Source organism: Rhinolophus sinicus, linkage group LG07 (genome assembly GCF_036562045.2).
Source record: "Rhinolophus sinicus isolate RSC01 linkage group LG07, ASM3656204v1, whole genome shotgun sequence".
NCBI classification, from domain to species: Eukaryota; Metazoa; Chordata; class Mammalia; order Chiroptera; family Rhinolophidae; genus Rhinolophus; species Rhinolophus sinicus.
The window spans coordinates 104,890,679-104,913,293 of NC_133757.1; the positions used below are offsets into that span (position 1 = coordinate 104,890,679).

General features: G+C 39.8%; 1 protein-coding gene across 7 annotated transcripts in view; it reads left to right on the plus strand.

Moving 5' to 3' along the window:
* Positions 1-22,615, plus strand: part of TMEM154 (transmembrane protein 154) — a 57,936-nt gene that overhangs the window by 17,723 nt on the left and 17,598 nt on the right. For 6 of the 7 annotated variants that reach the window (XR_012498179.1, XR_012498183.1, XR_012498182.1 and 3 more), the window contains exons 2-6: positions 45-299; positions 392-430; positions 5,746-5,773; positions 6,939-7,024; positions 8,841-8,898. Coding sequence is in view for 2 of the 7 variants with exons in the window: in XM_019722690.2 (XP_019578249.2) it covers positions 45-299; positions 392-430; positions 5,746-5,773; positions 6,939-7,024; positions 8,841-8,898 (466 nt within the window). In the remaining 5 variants the exon portion in view is untranslated. Of the gene's footprint in view, positions 1-44; positions 300-391; positions 431-5,745; positions 5,774-6,938; positions 7,025-8,840; positions 8,899-18,515; positions 21,728-22,615 lie in introns of those variants that run through there. The other variant, XM_019722697.2, reaches the window with a different exon arrangement.

Genomic DNA, 22,615 nt, shown 5'->3' on the forward strand with positions numbered 1-22,615 from the left:
GCTTTGTCTCCATGGCAATCTCAATTTTGTGTGTGTTCCCACAGATGATTCTGAAACAGAAGAATCAGCAGATCTACCCCAGGAAGTGGGAAGTATAGATGAAGATACTATTACAAGTACAATTGCTGCACCGATCACAGAAACATTAATTGAAAATACGAATACTACCCTCTTTGAGGAAGAGGATAAGCAGCTGGAGTTTATATTAATGGTATTGATCCCGTTGATTTTATTGTTCCTCCTACTCTTATCAGTGGTACTCCTTGTAATAAACTATAAAAGAAAAAAAACTAAACAAGGTAAATATTTTGCATGTTCCCAATTCCAGACAATTGCTTCATGTGTTAATGAACAATCAATAAAACAAAATACTTTTTTTGCTTCTACACAGAGCCTTTTAGCCGAGGATCTCAGAGTGCTTTACAGACATGTGAGTATCATCCTAACACCGTCCTGGAGGTGGGGATGGGGTAAAAGAAGGAACTGAGAGGTTTTAAAGTTAAGCAAAGGACTCCATAAAATAGTAAGTCAGAAATCACATATTTCAATGAAGTCTTCCAGAGTTTAAAAATGCTATATTCCTTTCTTTTTAAGAAGAGAATGTTTCAGTCTAAATTGAAATTTAGGCTGCCAGCTCTGTACCCGAACCAGATGAGGGCCCTGTATAATCTTTGCCAATAGGACAATGTAACATGTCCTCACTGTTGGAGGAAAGGGTAAGGCTGGTGAAGCAGTGGGGCAGACTGTTTAGGATGGGTTGGCTGGAGGCCTTGGGGTCGTTCCACAAGAAGTGGATTCTTCCATCTATCTTTCTGTCATAGATAGTGTTTTCTCCCCTATGCCACATCCCAATGTGATCTTGAAAAGGGCTGGTTGAAGCATTGTTTTTATTCCCATTAAAGCTATTCTAACTTTTATAAGAAAATTCCAAATTGGCTAAAGATTACTGTCGTCAATCCGAAACCCATCTCGTGGAAAATTCCCTAGGTCTGACATTGGCTTTGAGAGTATTCAGTTCCAATTCTAGGAGCATCAAGCACTAGATTTTATGGTAGTGCTAGGTCCCAAACAGACTTGGGTACTTTGGGCTTGTGCTGGTAAAAAGGACTCCAATTAGATTTTTAAGTTGAAGCCTTGAGTCATTCCAAAAGTCACTCAAGGGATGAGAATTTCTCTAATAAGGAAAATGTTCATATGTGCATACAAAACTCACTCTTATGTTCCTTAACCCCCTTAACAGGGCACCCCTGAGATCATGGCCTTGGCTTTGCTCAACGTCCTTGCACTAGGACAGCCTTAGAGCTCTCAGCAGGAACTGTAAATGGTCATTTTCCATTATGTCCTCAGGTACCGCAAATGGGAGCTGGGGAAGATGCACTGAAGTGCATTACCTTTCATGATAGCAGTTGAGCTATTAGATTCCAAGCATGTAGGAAGTACACATGTTTCTCCATTGCTTGAAATTGCAGGGTGACCTAAAAACAGTGGTCACTCGGGAGCTCCTTTGTAAGCTAAAGAAAAGGAAAAGGCAAACATAGCTACCTGGAGCCCAGTGATTTTTAAAGTAGGGAAAGTGAGAATTTCCTGCCCAAACCATTGCCCCACAGGTAGTATTACCTAATGGGGTCATGAGGTTGGGGAGAGTTTGGGGGCATCCAATCAAATGGTCATGCTCTCAGGCTCTAAATCCAGAAAGGGATTTTTTCATTGAACGTGATTGTGGGAATTTCAAAGTTCAAAAGCCATACACAAGTGAGAACCAGCCTCGCTCTCAGACATGACCCATCCATACGTCCTACACTGTAGCCATACTTGAAGTATTTGCTGTTCCCAGTACATGCCTTGCACATTCATGACGCCTCCATGCCTGGTGGACGCTCTCTCTTCTATCAGGAGTTCCTTCTTGTCTGCTTGGTAAACTGCAACCCCACTCTTCCGTGCTCGGTTTGAAAGTTGTTATGAAGCCCCGAGTAATCACTCCTCAGGCAGAATTAATCATCACGTCTTCTGTGCTCTCATTGACTGTGCACGGTATTTACATTGGCAGACATTGGTGAATTGCCTTTTTGTGGTCTCTCTTTCTTGCTAGGTTATATTCTCTTTAAGGTCCAAGAGAACCAAGAACTTGTCTTGTTTATCTTGTTTAACCGTGTTGGCATGGAGGTTGAGAGTACAGACTCTGGAACCATATTGCCTAGGTGGCTTTTGCATTTCCTAGTTCTGTGACCTCTCTGTCAGTTTCTTCATCTGTAAAATGGGCAAATTCAAAACCGACTCATAGAGTTGTGAGAATTAAATGGCTTCATGTATGAAAACTACTTAGAAAAAACAGTACCTCGTGTATTGTACGGTAGTAGTTTATTATTATCTCTTTTACCTAACATGTTGCCTAACCCAACACACAGGTTAGTTGCTTATAAATGTCTGTTGAATGAATGAGTTAATGAAACAGTATTAGAACCTTTTTTAAAGAGCACCTATTCTCGTGGATTAAAAACAAATTTGCATGTTGTCCTTAATATATATTGGCATATTCTGTTAATTTAAATATATCTAACTTTAAGAAACCACAACATAGAACACTAGGAATTTCAAAGCAATTGCTTATCACACAAGTTTTTGGTAAAGAGAGCTTTATTTGAGTATTTTCTTTTACTAGCCACTCCTGTAATATAGATACAGGTGGTTAAGTTTAACACTTGAATATATCTTCAGACAAACCAACTGCTAAAAGGTTAACAATTACTTTTCACTGAAGTCTACTCATTCATATTTAATATTATATTGCAAATCAATAAAAGGAGAACATTTAAATTAACAAAATTTGATTTAAACACATTTTTTTTCCTCCCAGGAAAAATAAAACTGTCATACTGGGTCAGCATTTTGCTTGGAAAATTCCCAAAGGACTGTTTTGTGGGAGGGCATGGATGATGTCCCCTCAGAGTTAGGAATAGACACGTTGTTTCTTTTCCCAAGTGAACAGAGGCTGCTATATTCTTCTACATCAGGAAATAGATTTTTTAATTTGACAAGTGGGGAGGACTTGGCCAACATTTTTAGGAAGAACACTTCATCCGATTGGAAATTACCTTTTTTCTTTGGGTCTGTCCTTTTCAAGTCCAGGAAAAGGGAAGGGCTGTGTAGTAACTTGTTCTATTGTCATTCTTCCTATACCTCCAGGCATTAAATTTGCAGTTGTTATTATTTAATGTTTATTAAGTGTCTTGATGTACTGTGTCTCTCTGAAAGAGCTGCAGGGGAAACAGCTGGCAGTAAGCCATCACTTTATAAACAGGCTGGGGCTTCATGACACCTGGCTCTGCTCAGTAAATCTCCAGAAAGAGACTCTCTTGCTTGCTCACTGTTCGGCATGGAAACAAGATAAACAAGCCAGCCTTCTGCTGGCCTCCTGCCCCCACCCCCATCCTTCCACCCCAGCAGTCCCACTGTAAAGTGCACGGAGTAGCTGGGAGCAGGGCATTGTCAGGCTAAGTGGGTATAATGTAGGAACGGAAAGAGGAGGACAAAGTGGGGAGGAGGATGTGAAATGGAAAGACTGTGGGAGGGAAAATGGAAGCAAGTGCGGGTGGGGGGCTGTGTTGAGAGCTGCATTTGCCTCCTAGTTGCAGAGGAGTAGGTGGCTATTAATAAAGAGATATAGGCCAGGTGGAGTGGAGCGGGCAGCGCCTGATTGCTGAGGACGGGTAATTGGTCTCCCTCCTGGTTTAATGCTCTGTTCTGGCGCGCTCTCCCAGATGTTTTTTCTGTTGCCATGGCGGCTGGGGCAGGGGTAATGGTCCTGGAGCAGGGGAGATGAGGCCACAGAAGGCTTTTTGCTCTGTTTGAATACTGATTACAGGAGCTTCACATTTGGTGCATCTGGACCACTTTTGTAATGGGGTTTTAAACTTTCCATCATCTGCATGCAGGGGTAGCTTCTGCTGACTGTGAAGCCTGCAGGCGCTCAGATTATAAAGATAAATCCATGCCCTGAACAGTGGGGCTGCAGGGCCACATGCTCCCAGAGAAAATAGTGGAGAAGAAGATGTGGAGTGTGTGTGTGTGTGTGGAGGTGGGGGGGTGGGGGAAGGTGGTGTCATTAAGCAGGAAAGAGGGAGAGGGAGGAAGAGGGAGTGACAAAACAAGGATTTTTATGGGTCACCTGTAAGGGAAGTTCAATTGTGTAGGGGCTTAAGGAAATAGCATGTAAATTTTAGATGAAAAAGTGTGTCTATATGGCACATACTCCCCTTTCCCCAAAGTTTCTGAGGAGTCAGGCATCTTCAGGAAGCTTCGGATTCCTATGGGGGTGGGCAGGAAGACATAACTTACAGCCTCTCGAAGGTAAGCAGTGATGATGGCATGAAACTTCCATCTGTGCCCAGCTTTCCTGGATTAGCAATGCCATTCAAGCTTGCCAACCCACAGGCAATTACAGTGGCTTCCAGCGGCTGCCAGGAGCTCATTTCCAGGTGCCTGCTGGTTAGGTTCCCTCACTGGGGACCAGCAGGCCGGAGAAAAGGAGGCCTCTGATTGCCAAGGTTCAGAAACATCAAGCTGTTTAGTGGACCTCTACAAAGTGGTTTGTTTCTTCATGGTTTTCACGTCATAAACGGTGCCGCGGGCCTATGCCACGCACTTGCTTGCCATCATTGCCTCAGTTCTCTGGGTGCATTGAGCCCCCTGCCAAACAAAACAGAGGTTGAGCTGGGGCATGGGGCTCTAATTCTTGCCACATGTTCATTTAGAGTCTGAGCTGCCGTAGAGCCATTTTGCAAACTGTTACCTGACTCTCTTCTTAACCAACGGGAGCAATAAGTAGGCGTGTTGGATGTTTTGCTGTTATGATGCTAACACTGAGTCCAAAATACTGGCAATGACTTCAACCCCAGTGCCAGACAATCCAGATTAAGATTTATTTATTTATTCTGTAAATATTTACTGTGTGTTTACCAGGCACTGTACTAGATAGATGGGAGGTAAGAGGTGCCAGGACAAACAGGACAGACATGATCCTTTGCCCTTTTGCAGCTATGGTCTACTGGGAGAAACAGAGGAAGAAGAATTAAGCAGATGAATTGGTTAATGACAAATTGTGGTAAATGCTCTGAAGGAAGCAAGCAAGTTGTGGAGCTGGAGAACAATAGGAAAGAAGGTCCCCACTTCAGATAGAGGAGGTGGGGGAGTGCTCCCTGAGAAAAGAGTGTAAGCTGAGAAGAGAGCACGTGAGGGATCCAGCCATGCAAAGAGTAGGTGCAAGGAGAGTTCCAGGGGCAGCCCTGGATGGAGTATCCCGTGTCCTACTCTGGGACAAAGGGACAGTCACAGTGTTTCGCTTGGTGTGTCAGAAGGAGACAAAACAGCAATGCTTTGAACTGGGACATTCTGGGGCAGGGGCCAAGGAGCGAGTCCTCTTGTAGGACCCTTTTTCTCCTCCCCTTACCACTGCTCTTCTCTTTGTGTGGAGAAAACAAACAACGAGGGATGAACATCTCATCTGAAATGAATGCTCTCAGAGCACCATCGTGTCTAAAATGAAACAGCCATACATGGATTGGGACCTCATTTCAATATGGCAATCAGTGCTTGCTGGACCTAGAGGTTAATTATTGCTCCTTTAAACAAGCCATTTACTTAAAGCCATTTTGTTCTCTTTGTAGAACAGATTTCAGCTGTTGTCGAAGTGAAAAATTGTTACGGACAAACAAAGCTAACATGACCTTTATGTTCATTCTCTTTCAGATGAACTGGGAAGCGACAACTTGAAAGTGTAAGTCTTCTCTGCACACTCCAATCCAGCTCAGTGTGGAACAGGACCTTTGGGAAAAAAGCAGATTAGAGGGCCATCTGCCTTTTTAAACGTTTTTGTTCTGATATCCCTTGTGGGGGACTTCTTGCTTCCTTGGCCCCAGGACACAGCCCCTAGAGGCCTGCAGAAGGAGAACCCAGTCCCCAAACCTCATTCCAGGGATGTGTGGGATGAGGACAGGGTCCTCTGTTTAGAAAAGAATCTTTTTCTGACTGCTACCAATTTCAAATGCATAGTAGTTAAATATTCTGTCCCTGGGTGTCTTTCAAGGACATCAGTACATTTATTTGGGTTAAAAATTTTATCACCAGAGAAGACTCTTTCGCTGCTAGTAAGAGAGGGGAGCCCTGGTAGAAGAGGAATGGAGGAGAAAGAAAGGGAGTTTGGGGTGAGGGGGCAGAAAGGACGGGAGGGAGAGAAATAGAAGATTCACCCCAGAAGAATGTTCTAGGGCAATGCACACCTCCTCCTGTTCCCCACTCCCCTGCAGCAGCCTTCCTCCTTACTTAGCTCACTTCCTCTACAGGGTGTAACACCTACTCACCTGGCCTGCCGTTTTAACCAGGGGCTTCTTTCCCCTAACTGTGCTAAGCCCTGGCAAGTGAATGGCAGTGGATTTCATTCAGAAGCAATGGCTCCATTTCTCCAAGACAGAAAAGCCTGGGAATTGAGTGCAGAGGTCATGCAAGTAGGCTGTTAGCTGTGGACTCTTGGCCTGGGGCAATGATCAAAAACCCCAAAGAAAGGGAAGTGAAATTAAGCAAGGCGACAATGCTAAATGTGGCAACTCCCTGGGGGAACCTCACGGGTGGAAGGCTTGCAGCCTTGACTTTGAACCTTCAAGGGGGCTGAACCTCCTGGGTTTCCTTTCAGGCCCCGTGCTGGGCTGGGTGCCCTTGCCCTCCATGTTTGCATCAGTGATTGATGACGAAGGTTTGTTTTAGTTGTAGCCTTTCTTCTTCCTAGAGTTTGGTTCACTTGAATAGGGCACACACTCCGTCGGCCCTGGTATGGAAGACACGGAATCACGTGCCTCATCCTCTCAGTTAACATTCCAGGCTCTCGCCACATGACGTGCAGCGCACCACTTCTTTTTCTTTCAACAAGATTTTTGCTCTCTTTCTAGCCCTATTTTTGAGGAAGACACACCCTCTGTCATGGAAATAGAAATGGAAGAGCTTGATAAATGGATGAACAGCATGAATAGAAATGGTATGTGGTAACCTTGTATTTTCTGTCCTCTCTAGTAAGAGACGGATGCACGAGCTTTATAAATATCCCATAATTCTTAGAGTGTGACAGTGTGAGCCCAATCCACATTAGAGCTGGTACATGCGGAATAATACAGTTGGGTCTGAGCATCCTTAAATACTCAGTTTGATTATTGCATTGTTGCCATTTGTTTTTATTTTTGTGCAAGTTTTTCCAATGGTCTTTGTCAAGAAGAAAATGGTCTTTTTTTTCAAGTAAGGAAATCTCTGAGTCCAAATTATCTGCAAAAAGCATCTGGCATTACCTTATATTTAGAGATCTATGATTTAAATCTTTATATGTTTATAAAACTTTACCAAATATAGTTCACAGAGATCGGTGCTCTCTAGTACAATAGATACTAGCCATATGTGGCTATTTAAATTAAAATGTAAAGAAATAAAAAGTTGAAAATTTTGTTCCTCAGTCAGTCTAGCTGTATTTTGAGTGCTCAGCAGCCACTGTGGCTAATAGGAACTATATTATATAGCACAAATCTAGAACATTTCCATTGCTGTAGAAATATCTGTTGGACAGCACTAATATAGATAGTAATATAAATATCCCCATGGAACTTAATTTTCAATTGATAACTGGCAGTAATTGTAGTATATGTTCTTAACTTTTCATTAAATCAATATTTGGACTTAAAAAAATTAGGATAACTGTTTTTTCTTTTTAAAATTCCTTTAAAAATCAATACATTATTTTAATGCTCAGATTAAGCTAATAAAATTCACTATTTATATTATCACATCCTTTGTATTTTTAACATTTATCTTTAAAAAAAATACCCTGGCGTCTGTCAGATGCAACAATCTACGATGGAGTTCTCAAATCCAAAAATTTGTTATTAGAATTATTGTACCAGAGGCTTATAAGATGAGTTTTCGAAAAGATTAGAGCCATGCATCTAACCTGTACCATTTCGAACAGTTTTTCATAGTCCAATATTGAGGGAAGAATGGCTCTGGGAAGCATTTGAGGGTAGGAGTGGGTCATTAAGACAATCTGTAAAGTAGGTTCATTTTGTTGTTTTTAGTTTGTAAAAGTAATATACATACACAGTAGAATTTGGAAATTTCAAAATAAAGTAGAAAGAAAAGCAATTCCACCACCCAAAGACAACCTCCCAATATTTTGGTGTATTTCCTTTCATTCCTAAGGCCATTTTAATACAAAATCATGATCCTATTACACTCCCTCAAACCATAAAGCTGGAAAAAGGCATTTCTGTTTGACAAGGAAAGCAGAGAGTTATTTTGATACACAGGTGACAGACCCAATAGTTATTTTTCCCCCTTAAAAATAGTAGTGGTGTAATAGGAGAGCATTCTGATGACCTTAAGAAGGTTAGTGGCTCCCTCCCTCTACCTGCTTCTTTTTGATCATGCACCCTGACGGAAGTCACACTCTGCAATCATCAGGACCTCTGGTGAAGCCATTTTATTCCAGTGTCTAGCCTGAAACATGCAGATGCTAGCTTTTGGAGCCTCATTGGGGTTCTTTGGGGACTGAAGAACCAAGCAGTGATGAATTGTGCCCTTTCCAACAGGGCCAGAAGCACATTGAAGCCTTGGATGGGTGCTATTAGTGCCTTTTCCATTTAAGAGCCTGGCCACCATTAATCTTTTAACCTCTGGAACGCCCTGGTGAGGCCACGTCTGCACAAATAACTGTACAGACCAGGGAAATGTGATGCTCAACTGTATGAGTTTTGTGGATAGAAAATAGGATTTCCGTGACTAACAATGAGTTTGCTTTTATTCTGTCCTAGCCGACAGTGAATGTTTACCTACTTTAAAAGAAGAAAAAGAATCAAACCACAACCCAAGGTACTTCTAATTTCTACTGTAGATTATATGTATATGAGGGGAGGGACTTGGAGACCACAGTAGAGCACTCTTGCTCATCTTCCCTGTGTCTGTAAGTTTTATATGACAATTTACATGGGTGTATCCGTGTGTAGCGTGGAGAAAAGCAAGTGTGAGTTATGGAAAGTGGAGAGCTACAAAGTAAATAGCGTAGTGACTATTTATTTTTAGAAATAAATTAGTGTTGACATTTTCTTGCCCTTTTAAAGAGACACTGTTAAGTTGGCTTCTGTTTTAGTTATAAAACTTTCTGATTATAACAAACCGTAGGTTTGTTTATCCTGAATGAGTAGATATTTGGTAAGGAAAATGGATGGAGGTAAGAGTCTCAACCGTCTCAAAGGGGTAGCTGTAAACAAGAGTAAGTAAAATGAACATCTGAAAAAGAAAAGAAAAGACAGAGAACCCTATTTGGATGGGATTGTTATAAGAGAAGTAAAAAAAAAAAAAAAATCAAAAAACAAAAACATATTTCATTCTACCACTAGGTGGCTCTGCTTGATAGAAAATTTTCGTGCACGGAGCTTGGGTGTCTCAACATCCCACAATCTCATTTAAATTATATTATCTTTTGTGAGGCTAGAAATTAGCGTGTTTGGGGTGTTTTTCGTCAGAGAATTGTTTGGTCAGGACGTGGAAAGTGCTCGCAGGAAATAGGATCGACCATTCAACAAGTCAAGGTCTTGCTCCCCAGAGCACCACTGTGATGTGGGGGGCACCGAATTGTTGACAGGGGCGCCTTGAGATAACCAGTGAGCAGAGAGCTTGACTGAGCCCATGACTCAGATATTACACTTCTGTTCGAAAAATAGAATAAACTTTCAGAGCAGGATAAACACCACCCGCCTTCTCTCCGTCCATGTTAACCAGGGGTCCTGTGCTAACCATCTTAAACGCTTCCCAAGTGCAGTCACTTGTCACTGGGCATCCCTAAAGCCAGAGCATCTCAGCGAAAGACTGACTGGTTATTAGACAGTGATTGGGGCAGTCAGGTGTTCGTCTTCTGGATCCTTGCTCTGCATCTTCCCCTAAACCTCACCTAAAAAGTCGCCACCCTACGTATCCCCACATCATACCACCACCATCTTACGGAGGCAAACCTCAGCTCTGATGCCATAGTCTACGTCTTATTGCAGGTTTCAGTCCTTGGTACCTCTCCAGGTATTTGCATGTGGACATTTATTGCTCGTTCAGAAAACATTCTATCTTATTTAAATGAAATACCAGATATTAACAAACAGAGGAAAGACAACAAATGCTAGAGGTAGTATCACAAAGGACATTACAAAGGAATATTTTCCCCACGTTTTTACCTTACCTAAAAATGAGCCACTAAGTATGTCTAGTATAGGTCTCAGGTCACCATCAAAACCCTATAAATATCTTCTCACTGTATCTCTGATGGACACTGGCAAATGAGGTGAAATGTCAGTGGTTTTTAAATATCTGCCTCTTGTTCTTTGACATTATTGGCAACATAGAAGAAGCTTAACATTAGAGAATTATATAATGGTGAAAGCTTCTTAGAAATCATATTTTTTAAATATTGAGAGGTTTGTCTTCAAAATAAGTTCTAGCTCATTTCTGCCTATAAGGCAAAAAGGCTTAACCTATTTGGAGAGCTGCTTTATGCTAAGTTATTGTCTTTTAAAGAGAATGTCCACATTCCTCCGTTGGTCTTGAACTGTCCGGCTTTAATTCACAGGACAACTGTCAGACCTTCACCTCATTCCTTTCTTATGAAACCAGCACCAGCGTTATAGATCCAAGAGGGGCAAGTCCCAGGACGGGTGCCATGGGGCACTTTCTGGTTCCTTTAAAGGGTATTACGCTATTGCAAAGCAAATTTAATGTTTATTCATAAAAGTTCAGAAAAATACAAAGTACCTGGCAGAAAAAAACTCTCAATAAGTATTGGGTATTATTATTATTATTATTTAAAAAGCTAATATTGATGTACATAAACTCACTGCCTTTTGGTGTAATACGGCTATGTCCTAGGCCCAGACATATCTATATTGTTGTGTGTGGCATTAATTTTGCCCATGGTTTCCCTGGTGACTTCTTTATGGCCCTCGCCAATCCTGAGAAATCAGGAATTTGTTTGATCTTCTAGGAATGACGTGGAGACGTTCGATTCCTCTCCGTTACCAGCATAGGGCCATTACTGTTGGTGATTTCAGAGCAGACCTCTTAGCAGTCCGGAGTTTTTAAAAGGATATATGTATAGTTTGGATTCTTTTATAGTTTGGATACGTTTTCTTTTCTGTCATGATTTCATTTATATTTCTTTCTCCTGCTGTTTGAATTGCACTGAGTATTGGTGAAACTATTACTTTTCTCGATCTAGTCACCGTCCTACACATTGTGTGCAGAGTTCAACCTTCTCTCATGAAAGTCCATAATCTCAGGTCTCTCTGAATTTTGAGTATCTAATCCAAGACAGCAATAAGACTTGTTTTTTTCTCCAAAAGTTTGTGCATCGTTAGAGATACAAGTGGAAAGTGCATTCGTCCTTGGACTCGGAGTCAGAAGACTAGTTTTAAGACTTGCCTTGAATTGTCCTTTGTTCCTTACGCTAAGACCAGTCACTTGAACTCTCTGAGTTTCAAGTCCTCATCATGAAAAATGGAAATAGTGACACTTGTTCTTCTAGTTTCACAGGTTCATCAGAGAGAGAAAAAACACTTTGTCAGTGTAAAGCACCACGCAAATGAAACTCATTCTTTTCTGCTCTGGCAACAGTTCTCCCCACTTCTCTAGTGGGCTTTTTTGTTTTTTTAAAGACTATATTTTAGAGCAGTTTTAGGTTCAGAGCAAAATGAAGTGGAAAGTACAGAGATGTGGCCCCCACACTTGCACGGCCTACCCCACTAGTGACATCCTCCACCAGAGCGGTACATTTGTTGCAATCAAGGAATCTACGTTGATACAGCCTTACCCCCAAAGTTCCCCATTGGCTTTTACCCATGCGGGTTAGCCTTCCTCTGCCATGTAAGCAGTATGCAGTTGACACTAATGCTTCAGAAAGTATGTAACAGTCACTGAGGATTAAATTTACTGGCGAACACATTTCCCCATCCTCCTTCTAAATTAAAACTTCTGGAATCCGTTTACAGGCTGCAGCCCTTCTTAATGCTAAAAAGTTACCCTGACATAGAAGCTCTGTTATACAGAAAGTCTGCTGTGCTTCTGGGAAAAAGGAGTGGATCTGGTGCTCATCCTGCACTTAACGTACCACATTGTGGGCAAAAACGTCGACTTTCTCTTGTCAGGGTCCGTAATCTCCACATGTCCCCACATGTCCCATTGGCCAGCTGCTGTTTGTTACTTTGCCCTGTCCTCATTGGAGGGACATTTTTCTTGAGCTATGGAATCTAAAATTTTGCATCAGATTTACATAAGGGCCAGAGATGTACAAAGTACTATGGGAAGTTTATGTTATGGTTTTCCTGTCTTTAGGAAAACAATGGGGAAAGACAAAGGAATTGTGGGGAAAGGGGGTTTCTATACTTATTTCTCACATCAGCATTTGCCCCTGTAATTCATACCTGGTACGTGCCAGGCATTGTACGAGGTACTGGGAACAGTGTCAGTGGAATAGTAAGTGTCCAAGCGGTGGGGCAGGGCAGTGGGAGAGGTCTGCCCTAGAGCTGAAGAGAATGTCATCACTGACATTGCTAAGTATTGCCAGTGTATGGTGATAGCAAAAAAACCACCCACTGAGTTGGTTTTATTTTTGTGTAAATTCTCTGTAAAGAACGCACTCCCTTATTGTCTATCCCTTGCAACACCTTCCCAAATGCCACTAGATTGTGGTAAAAACAAGAAAGATAGAGTCCTTTTTATCATGGCACTTAGAGGCTAGCCAGGGTCTTCCTTCTTCCTGAGGTCTTTATAGTTGGACAATTTTCTGAAAGCATGGTGTTTCTGTCTCTGGAAGCTTGGGTGAACAACCACAGAAAAGTAATTGCAAATATTAGCTGAGTACCATCTTCTTTCCCTTTATGCCTGTTGGCCACAATGACGATTTTATGTTGAATAGCAGCATTGGGAAAGATTAGGGGAAAAAATTAGATCAGGCTCCATCCATGTGGATTTATAATTTTGAAAGTGCAATAATCACATTAACAAGACATTTATATAGCATTTTCTATATGTCCAATGCCTAGGCACTATTACCTAGGAAATTAAGGCAGAGAGAATAACAGTATACCCGTTCTGGTTTTATAATAATTCTATTGTTTATTCTATTGACTTATCTCTGAGCTCAGTGACAGGATAAAAATGAATCACCTCAATATTTTTTCAGGAAAATCCAGGTTTGTTTCATAGAGCATTTTGTGAATTTCTTCCTATTTCTTCCCTTCTCTTTGTCTTATTTTGGAGAAAGTACAATTGTTGATGTAGTTTTTCAGAATGCATTTATTGAGCACCTACTATGTGCCTGGCACTGTCTACATCATGCCAAGACAACCAGTTAAAAATGAAATAATCCATCGGAGTGACCCTGGAACTCAGAAAGGTTGTGATATGTCCAAGTTCACACAACAAGTTTATGATAAAGGTCAATCTAGAGAAGAGTTTCTTTTAAAACTGCATTTAAAAATTTTCTTGTACTAATTAGTTAAAATAAAAGAGATATTCTCTAAATTAACAGACAAATTAGAAATTTTGAAAAAAAGAACACTTGGCAGCAAGAAAGCGCAATCATTGACAAGACTGACCCATTAATTGCAGGAAGACAGTAGTTTTGTGTGAACTGGGTATTTTAATTTATAAGTTTCTTTCCTCTTTTCCTCTCTAGTCCCTCAAAAGTCATTTATAAGTTGAAAAGTATCAAATATTAAGTGTATTAAGTGCCAACTGGTTTCCCTCAAATCTGAGTTAAGTATCATAAGGGATACAAAGTGCCAGTTCATAATCCTGCAGGATGATAACCTCCAGGAACATTGTTAAAATGCAGGTGTGTGTGTGTGTGTGTGTGTGTGTGTGTGTGTGTGTGTGTGTGCGTGTGTGTGGTGGGGGACGGGTAGGAAGATGTACTAAATTTAATAAACAGCATTTCTTGAATAGTGGCCCGGATTATGTCTACACGATGGGCATGATCTACGTGTCTTGGACTAATTCTAGGCCTGACTCTGATGTTAGCCAGATGTGTGACTTCTATAATCTCACTCGAGCCAGGCCTCTTTCAAGAAGGAGAAGGGACGTTATATGGATGCAGAGAAAGGGAGCATGATCTAATTGTTACGTGACTTTGTGCTAAACTGAACTCTGCACTCCCCAAAATCCAAGTTAGAGAGCATCGTAACACAAGAAAGGTTGAGGGTAGATTTATTGCCATCTTTAGAGAGAGGGAACATTAGCTGTGGTCATGAAGAGGGATTGTTACAAGATAAACTGGTCATAAGAACAAAGAGGTTTTATCTGATCCTGACGGCAACAAAGGGGCAGTTATGAAACAAGGTGTTAGAGTTGCATCCGTCCTCGTTTAACTGGTAGCGTTCCAATGAAAGGCTTTCTTAAAAATAATAGAATTATGCTTTTGAATCAATTCCATTTGTTTTTCCAGTTTGTAGGCCTGTTACTATACAGGCTTTTGGGAAAGCTGCCCCACATTCTTAAAATAGCTATATAAGACTCCGAGAAACATTACTCACTAATGCTGCTCTCACAGACAAATTACTAAGACTGTATGAATTAACATCAAGGCAAGCAATAGAAGTTTGAGGCAAGATCACTTATTTTATCTGTTGCAGTTCTGTGGCGGTTTGCCAAGATATTTTTCACAGGGAACTGTAGAATTTGCCAGAGTTAAAATGTCTGGGCTTATTTGATTATTTCAGGGAAATGATAAATAGCCACAAAGACAGCAGGAAACACTTCTAACTAAATAAAGGAATGAGCAAGAGAGAGAGACTGCCTCCAGGCTTAGGTGGTAGGCCAGGTTGCTGACTTACTTACAGGCCTGATGGCCAGTGAACCACTGGTGAAAATTTGCATGTCAGAGTTATAACTCTACAAATGACTTGATGTCTCACAGCTATAGCAACTTGTACCCACGTTGGGACTGTCTCTTATGTGGCACGGCCTGTCAGGTTGCTCATTGTCTACAGAGCTGTAGCAGTACACGCCATACGTGAGCTCCTGTGCTCTTTGGTGCTTTAAGTAAATGAGTTCTGGTAGGTGGACAATGTTACATACGTTAAGCCTTCAAAATGCTTCTAGAATGTTCTAAACAAACCACATTTAAGTACATTCTCTTCAGAAACTGAAAGTTTGTTTTGGAAGATGGTTTCTTAAAGGCTTTGGGTATTTGAAGCAGTGTTCCAGCCCCTGTTTAACTAACAAATAGTTGCTAGTGTGGAATCTTCAAAATAAGAACATGCATTCATGTTTCTGTATGTCAGGCCTATAGCACAGTGCTTTACCCACATTTTCTCACTTATTGTTTACAGCTCTATAAGGCACAAGGTTTTATTATGAATGTTTTGCAGATGAGATGAGAACAGAAAACTGACGCTAAGAAAGGTTAACTTGCCCAAGGTCACACAGCAAGGAAGTGGCTGAGCCCTGATTCCAGCTCTGGCCATCTGACCCTGTGCTCTTATCTACTGTGCTAAAAATGCCACTGTTAACACATACTAGCATTACTGCTATCATAAAAGCAGCACAAGATGTGAAATACCCAGGCATAAAGTTAACCAAAAAATGCATGGGGTAATATGAAAAGAAATTGTTCACATTTAAATAGAGAGACATAAAAAGATGTAAACAAATGGAGAGAGACATATTGTGTTCCTGAATGAAAGACTGAACAATGTAAAAATTATCATTTTAAATTCAACCCAATCTCTTAAAGATCCCAGTGAACATTTCATCTGGAAGAATCACTGTGCCTAAATAGCCAGGACAATTCTAAAAGAAGGAAAAAGATAGGGAACAGGAGCCAAGATTTGCAGGGAACATGCTCTAATAATTAAAACTCTGTACACCCAGAACCAAACAAGAATTATTAATGGAAAAGAATTGGATATTCAAAAACAGCCTCAAGTATAAAGTAGCATTTCATAGCAAGTGCATTATTAAATAAGTAGTCTTGGGACAACTGACTAACATTTGGGGGAGAAATTCAGAACTCTACCTCATACTTTAGATTAAAATAGATCCCAGATAAACTTAAACATTAAACATCCATAAAAATATAGGTCAATATTATTATAGCTTTAAGGTGGGGACTAATTTGAAAGCATGACACACAGAAACCATATCAGAAAACAATAGACTTAATTACAGTAAAAACGTGAATTTTCTGTACTTCAAAAACCACAATAAATAAAGTTAGAAGGAAAATTACATACTGGAGAAAAGTGTTTGCAATATATATGATGAACAAAAAATTATTAATACACAAACCAATAAAAAAGATAATCGTTCCATTTTAAATATGAGCAAAGAATATCAATAAGCAATTCAGCAAAAGAAAAAATTAAAATCACCAATAGAGCTTTGAGGAAAATGTTTATTATTCCTAGTAATAAAAAAAAAATCAAGAAAAAGGTAAAGGTAAATACTATTTTTACCTATTTGATTTACAAAAGAGTGAAAATAATTATACCCAGTATTGGCGAGGATGTGGGATATTTTCCTAAAAGAAGGAGTTGGGAGAAGATAAATTGTACAGAATTTCTAGGGAAGGTGGTAATTTGACAATGGGCTAGTCAAGTGTTAAAACTGTATACATTTTAACTGAGCAATTCCTCTTCTAGATATTTATGCAAAGGTTAATAATTGGAAGTGTGCAGCAATGTTATAATAAAGAAAAACTAAAATTTGGAAATAGCCTAAATGTTTAATAATAAGGATATGGCTAAAAGTGGGTTTTTTGGTTTTTGTTTTTGTTTGTTTTTGTTTTTGTCTAGTGAGACAATGGTATGCTTTGTAGTCACTAAAAAGATATTGTATATTTGTTAGCAAGGAAAGATATCTATAGAGTGAGAACAGCAGATTACCACACATTATGCATAGTAGGATCCCATTTTTGTACCAAAAAGAATACATATCATTATCACAGAAAAAGTTTGTGAAAATAAATACCAAAATGTTAACTATAGTGAAATTGTTAGTATTTTTATTTTGCTCATTTGTATTTTCCATTTTTTCAACAATGAATATGGATTGGTTTTATAATAATTGAAAAAATCACTTCTATTATAACTGTTGGACATAGATCAGTATTGTGGACAAAAGAGAGCTTGTACCCATTGCTATTCAGCTTTGTATTATTAGACTCTGCTTAGAGTAGCGGAAATATCAAGGTAAGACCACAAAAGGAAAACATGCAATTCAGAGACTTATTATGTTCTGTAGAGATCAACCCTGGATCTTAGAAATATTGTCTCGCTACCACCCAATGTCCAAGAAATGACACCTCCTTGCCCAGTTTGAATTGTTTAGGGTCATTTGAGTTAAGTGAGTTGTTACATCTACTCTTTAGATAAAAAAAAAGTCTTTATTTTCAGTTAGGTTTCCCTTGCAAATCAGTTTTGCTACAGAAGTTGTCTTTTTGACCATGTCTGCCTTCCCCATCCTTTCCCACTGATGGTCCTTCCTTATCACAGCTTCTTCCCCATCTTCACAACACAAACACAAACACAAACGTGCACAAAATGTTTCCCCACCTTCGCCATGGATCTCTCTATCTATGTCTATCAAGCTGCTTCATGGTGTTTCACTGAGCAGGAGAGCACTGGGGTAGGAGTCCAAAGAGCAGGGTCTATTCTAGACTGTACAGGCCTATGAGCTAAGGAGATCTCAGGTCATGTTGATAATTATCATTCAGGCACTTCCTTGGAGACAGAGATCACTTCAAGAAGCGATGTGCTAGGATTTGGGTGGCGGGACACCAAACTAAAAAGAGATTCGGAAGAGAGGCAGAGTGGCCTGCTTTCTAGGAGACTTGGGTGGCAGCATGGTCTTACGGGGAAAAAGCCGTAGAGCCAGATACGTGGCGAAGCTAGCCAAGTTAGAAACAAAAGCACAAATTAGCCAGTCAGCACGGTCACGTCCAAATGCAATGTCCATAATTTCTGTCTACTCACACCCCAAGATGCCTGATGGTTGGATTCTAAATGACACTGAGAAGGCACCTCCAGAACCCATGGATATGAACAAGATGGGATTTTGAAAACATGCCAGGACTGTAGACCCTTGAGGGAAAACAACACAAGCAAATTTTTTTAAAAAGGAAAAAAAAAAAAAAAAAAGCAGTTTGGCATCTCTTTGTAGAGTGGGATTAGATTTAATTAAAGGGGAGAACCCCCGACTCCATCTGGTTCTTTCCACACTGGCAGTGAGGAAGGATATTAGAGCAAGAGTTAGGGGTTATTTCTTGGCTTTCATGGATTTTCTTCTTAGGGATCAAATATAAAACCCAAACTGACCTTTTGTCTCAGCAATTGTGAACTACACACTCTTGGCTTCCTGACTGTTACGCTCTCTTGAGTCACCTCCGTAGTGGAGTGACCAGCTCTTGGTAGCTTCTTGGAAATACACTATTGTTCTGTTTTTTACAGTGACAATGAATCCTAAAAATGAATGGTGCTAATGTTTTCCAAGAGAAGCAGCCCAGGAGGGAGACCGCTGGGCGTGCCAACAGAGGATGAAGAGGATACAAATTTAATTAATTTCAAATCAACATAGACACAAGAACCTTTGGCGGCTGCTTCCAACACCCACTGTTCCTACCGATGGCATCCCCTGTGCTTGGAAGAATGTGCGATTGAGAAGCAGGAGGAAAAAGCCTGGCTGCCGTGCATCGCTGAGGGTGGAGGAGCCGTAGGACACATTCACCTTTCGTCAGTGAGTGTTCCTTCCTCTCAGCCAACCTCCAGCTGACCACTCTCACTCCAGCCATGCTCTCTACATCCTTATTCCCTTTCCGCTTCGTTCCTCGGGGTTTACATCAGGAAGCCGTTTTATCTATGGTTTGCTTCTAGGTCACCTTGTTACCTAATTAGCTGTGGACAATTTCCTCTGATTAGTCAAGTGCTTTGATAGGTCAGCTGCCTTCAGCAGGAAATTTTCTCAAGGCCAGTATGTCATGGAAAAGACAGCAAACAAAGCAAGTGTTTGACTATATGCACCATTCCAGGAGGTGGATAAGCTCGTTTCTACCAGGGTGCCAAGAAGACACAGTGAGAGTCCACAGTCCTGAGGAGATGTTGTGTGGTGCCTCGTGGACTCGGATTGGCCAGATCCAGTCCCCCGTGGGCACTTCTCAGAGGAATAGGAATCTTCAGAGAAAGAGCAAACATTTTCCTTCTCATCTAAAATCACCTACTTTTTCACATTCCCCAAAGCTCCTTCTTGTTCTCACCACAGCTCCCTTGCATGTGGTATGTGGGTAGGGCACAAGTGGGGGGTTATCTGTCACCCTTGTATGTCTCTGAGACCTTTAAGGTCATTTGAAACAAACCATAGGAATGGGAAATATCTGTGCCTGTGGCAGATGTCACTTAAAGAACTCAGTATTCTTTCCTGCCAAGCTGGGACAGGCCTCATGCTCTCCTCAGCACAGCTCTTTGGGTCACTATCGGCCCATCAGAGATGACATTATGCTTGATTTCTACATGATATTTTTTGGCGTCCTCGCGCTAGAAGCAGTGGCGCAAAATGCAGAAGTGCCTGTTTATCACTTCCACTCATGTACGCTCGGTCTCCATTTAATCCTTAATGTTCTGATTCTGACCTTTAAAGCAATCTAGGATATGGGGAGTCCTCAGGTCTTCTACACCTGATATTTTACTCCAGTATAGAAACAGAGAATGAAAACTTTATTTATTTTACTCCTTCATGTATAAACTGAGGGGAGATGAGGTTCACCAGACATTTGCTGGTCGATTTTAGGTGTTGTGTTGGAAAGGCTGCCTTAATGCATAGCAAAAGCTGCCCCTCCTTCCTTTCAGAATCCCTTTACCAGTACTCGCTTTCTGAACTATGCCTGTAATTTTAAAGGCAGAGTTCCAAATCAGGGAGGTCTTTCCACACAGTGAAAGACAGAACTGTCTGGTTGTGTTGAACCACTGCTATTACGCTATCCTGGCACTGCGCAAAGCTTTAGCAAAATACAGACTTTATGGTATCAAACTTCAACAGATTTATCCATCATAGTCTCATTGGGATGTCCTAATACGGAATTTTTGTTTCCACTGCTGTTTTGCCTGTTCATATGCATGTTGTGGTCCACAGTGACTCTCACATATGTATGCCACAACTGCCACTTTCTGAATCATTTCTTCCTATTTGGTTACTTTAAGTTTGTTTTCCATCAACATTTGATTCTCAGAAGTCTCAGCTTTTTTTCCCCTCTCTCTAGATAGCTAGGATTTTTGCTAAACACTTAAGCCTGTAAACTTCACCCAACCTTATCAAACAATGGACTTTAGAAGTTCTGAGAGGTATAAGAGGTCTTGGAATCTCACTTTGATAAAGCAATATTTTATATGATAAAAATACTCTCATTCAATATTTAAAATAACTTCAAATTCCAGAAGAAGCAAACTTCAGTAACCTAACATGGAGTTTATATCTGAGAAATATACTAACCTCTATCATTGAACAGAGTACAAGGCACTTTTTAAAAAGATATATAAAGTTAGTATGGATCAAAACAGTCAAGGGTCGATTCTAGCTCTGTGTATGTTTTTTAATTATCATCCAGTCAATAGACATCATAGATTTATGATAATTTCAAGACTTTTTTAAGTCAAAACTTAGTTTTGTATTTCAAATGATCATTAGTAAAAATTTCATTAATTTGTCCTAATTGGATTGCCAGTCAGAGTAAAATCTGACTTTAGAATATTTTAAAGATATATGTTTTATGCCATTTTTGTACATTTTAAGTGTATTAACAACATTGCCTAGTTGAACTCCTCAGGAAATTTGTTTTAATAAATATGTAAAAATATCTATCTTAACTCAATGATCAGAAGGTCACTGTCATCCAAATACAAGCACACAACATATCCATGGGGTGACTGAGGCTTCTGCTGATCACCCTTGTAGCTCTAGCAATGCAAATGGGTGCTTAAAAAAAACCAAAACTTTTGTCTATTCTTTTATTTTGGTTGTTGAAACCGTCAGTTTGCACCAGCTCTGGAAGAAGGCCCTTATGTTGAGTAAACATCAAATGCAGACTTTAGTTTCAACTTCTGTCTTAATTAGTACAAATTCTGAATATAGTGGAGTGATAAGACATGGTTTCACACTGGGAAGACACTGCTGAAATTCCCATTGTGGGGAAAACATTGAAAATTTCTACTGAATAATTTACACATGGTACTTTTTCACACTCAGAAGACACTCAGGATGAATGCTGGGGTTTTCTTTTACTATCTACAACAGACAGAGTACCTTCATTCACAGACTATATTTGTTCAATCTTACAATAACCAGAAGAGTCACTGTATATTAGTGTGGAGTGAAATTATCAAATTGGTTATTAATAATTGCATAACCAATAGCCTGAATTATTATTATTATTGTTATTATTATTACTATTATTTGAGCAGCTCTTTGACCTTGCCTTGATACTGTCTTGTCTGGTCCCCCAATTTTATTTTCCTTTTAGTCCTCTTGGGGTTGGTTATTTGTTGATACCTGGTGGGGTTTTTTTTTGTTTTGTTTTGTTTTTTGCCCTATTACCTTTTCTAAACAATATGTCATGTTTATGAGACAACAATCCATACAATTAGAAAAAATAAAACTTTTTTTATAAACCCTATAGATGCTTTAAGTTCTTTTTGAAATGATATTTTAAGAAGTTAAATTACTAAAGTACTTACAATAACATACACAAAGACTTTAATTTCAGTTCCATAAAAGATTAGAATATAATGTTGAACTGTTTAAAACAACCAAAGATAGCTAGGTGTTTTGTTTGTTTGTTTTACAATTAGACTTCAGGGGCAGAGGGCTGTGTTATCGTACTCCTGAATTCACATCACATTATCTTCATGGGTGTTTGGTACTTTATCAATAAGTAATTGGACTTTTTACAAAAAAAGCATACTCTTCACATTTTTCACTTCTTTGGTCAGCATGGAAAGGACTAAATGAATGATATGTGGATACTACAACTAGTAAGCAACATGTAAAGCTCAGAGAGAGTAATCACCGTATGACTCTCACTTAGGTGAAACCCCTAAAATTATAAATAACACCAGGGACATGTGAAAACTCTGCCTGTTTAATAAATTCCAGCTTTCAGAAAGGCAAGGATTGAAGTTATTCAATAAGTTAAAAAAATAATCTGGTAGATCAATAATAATTTAATATGTGTGTATCTTGCATTTAAAGTTGTGCGACTAATGTAAACAACAACAACAACAACAAAAATCTCTACTGTATTAGACTCTCCTTTTACAAGCAAAGTAAATGTTTTCCTCAGGAGATCAGTAAGATCATCAGATGTCATATTTATCACTAGACTTTTGTCCTGGCGGCATATAAATTCTACTTTGTAACCTCATATAAGAAAGAGTCCCATTGCTGCTGACTAGAACTGATTTGAAAAAGTATAAAAGTTTTAACACTGATTGAAGGCTTCAGGTTTTTTTCTTCCAACTTGCATGCTGAGAATATATATATATATATATATATATATATATAT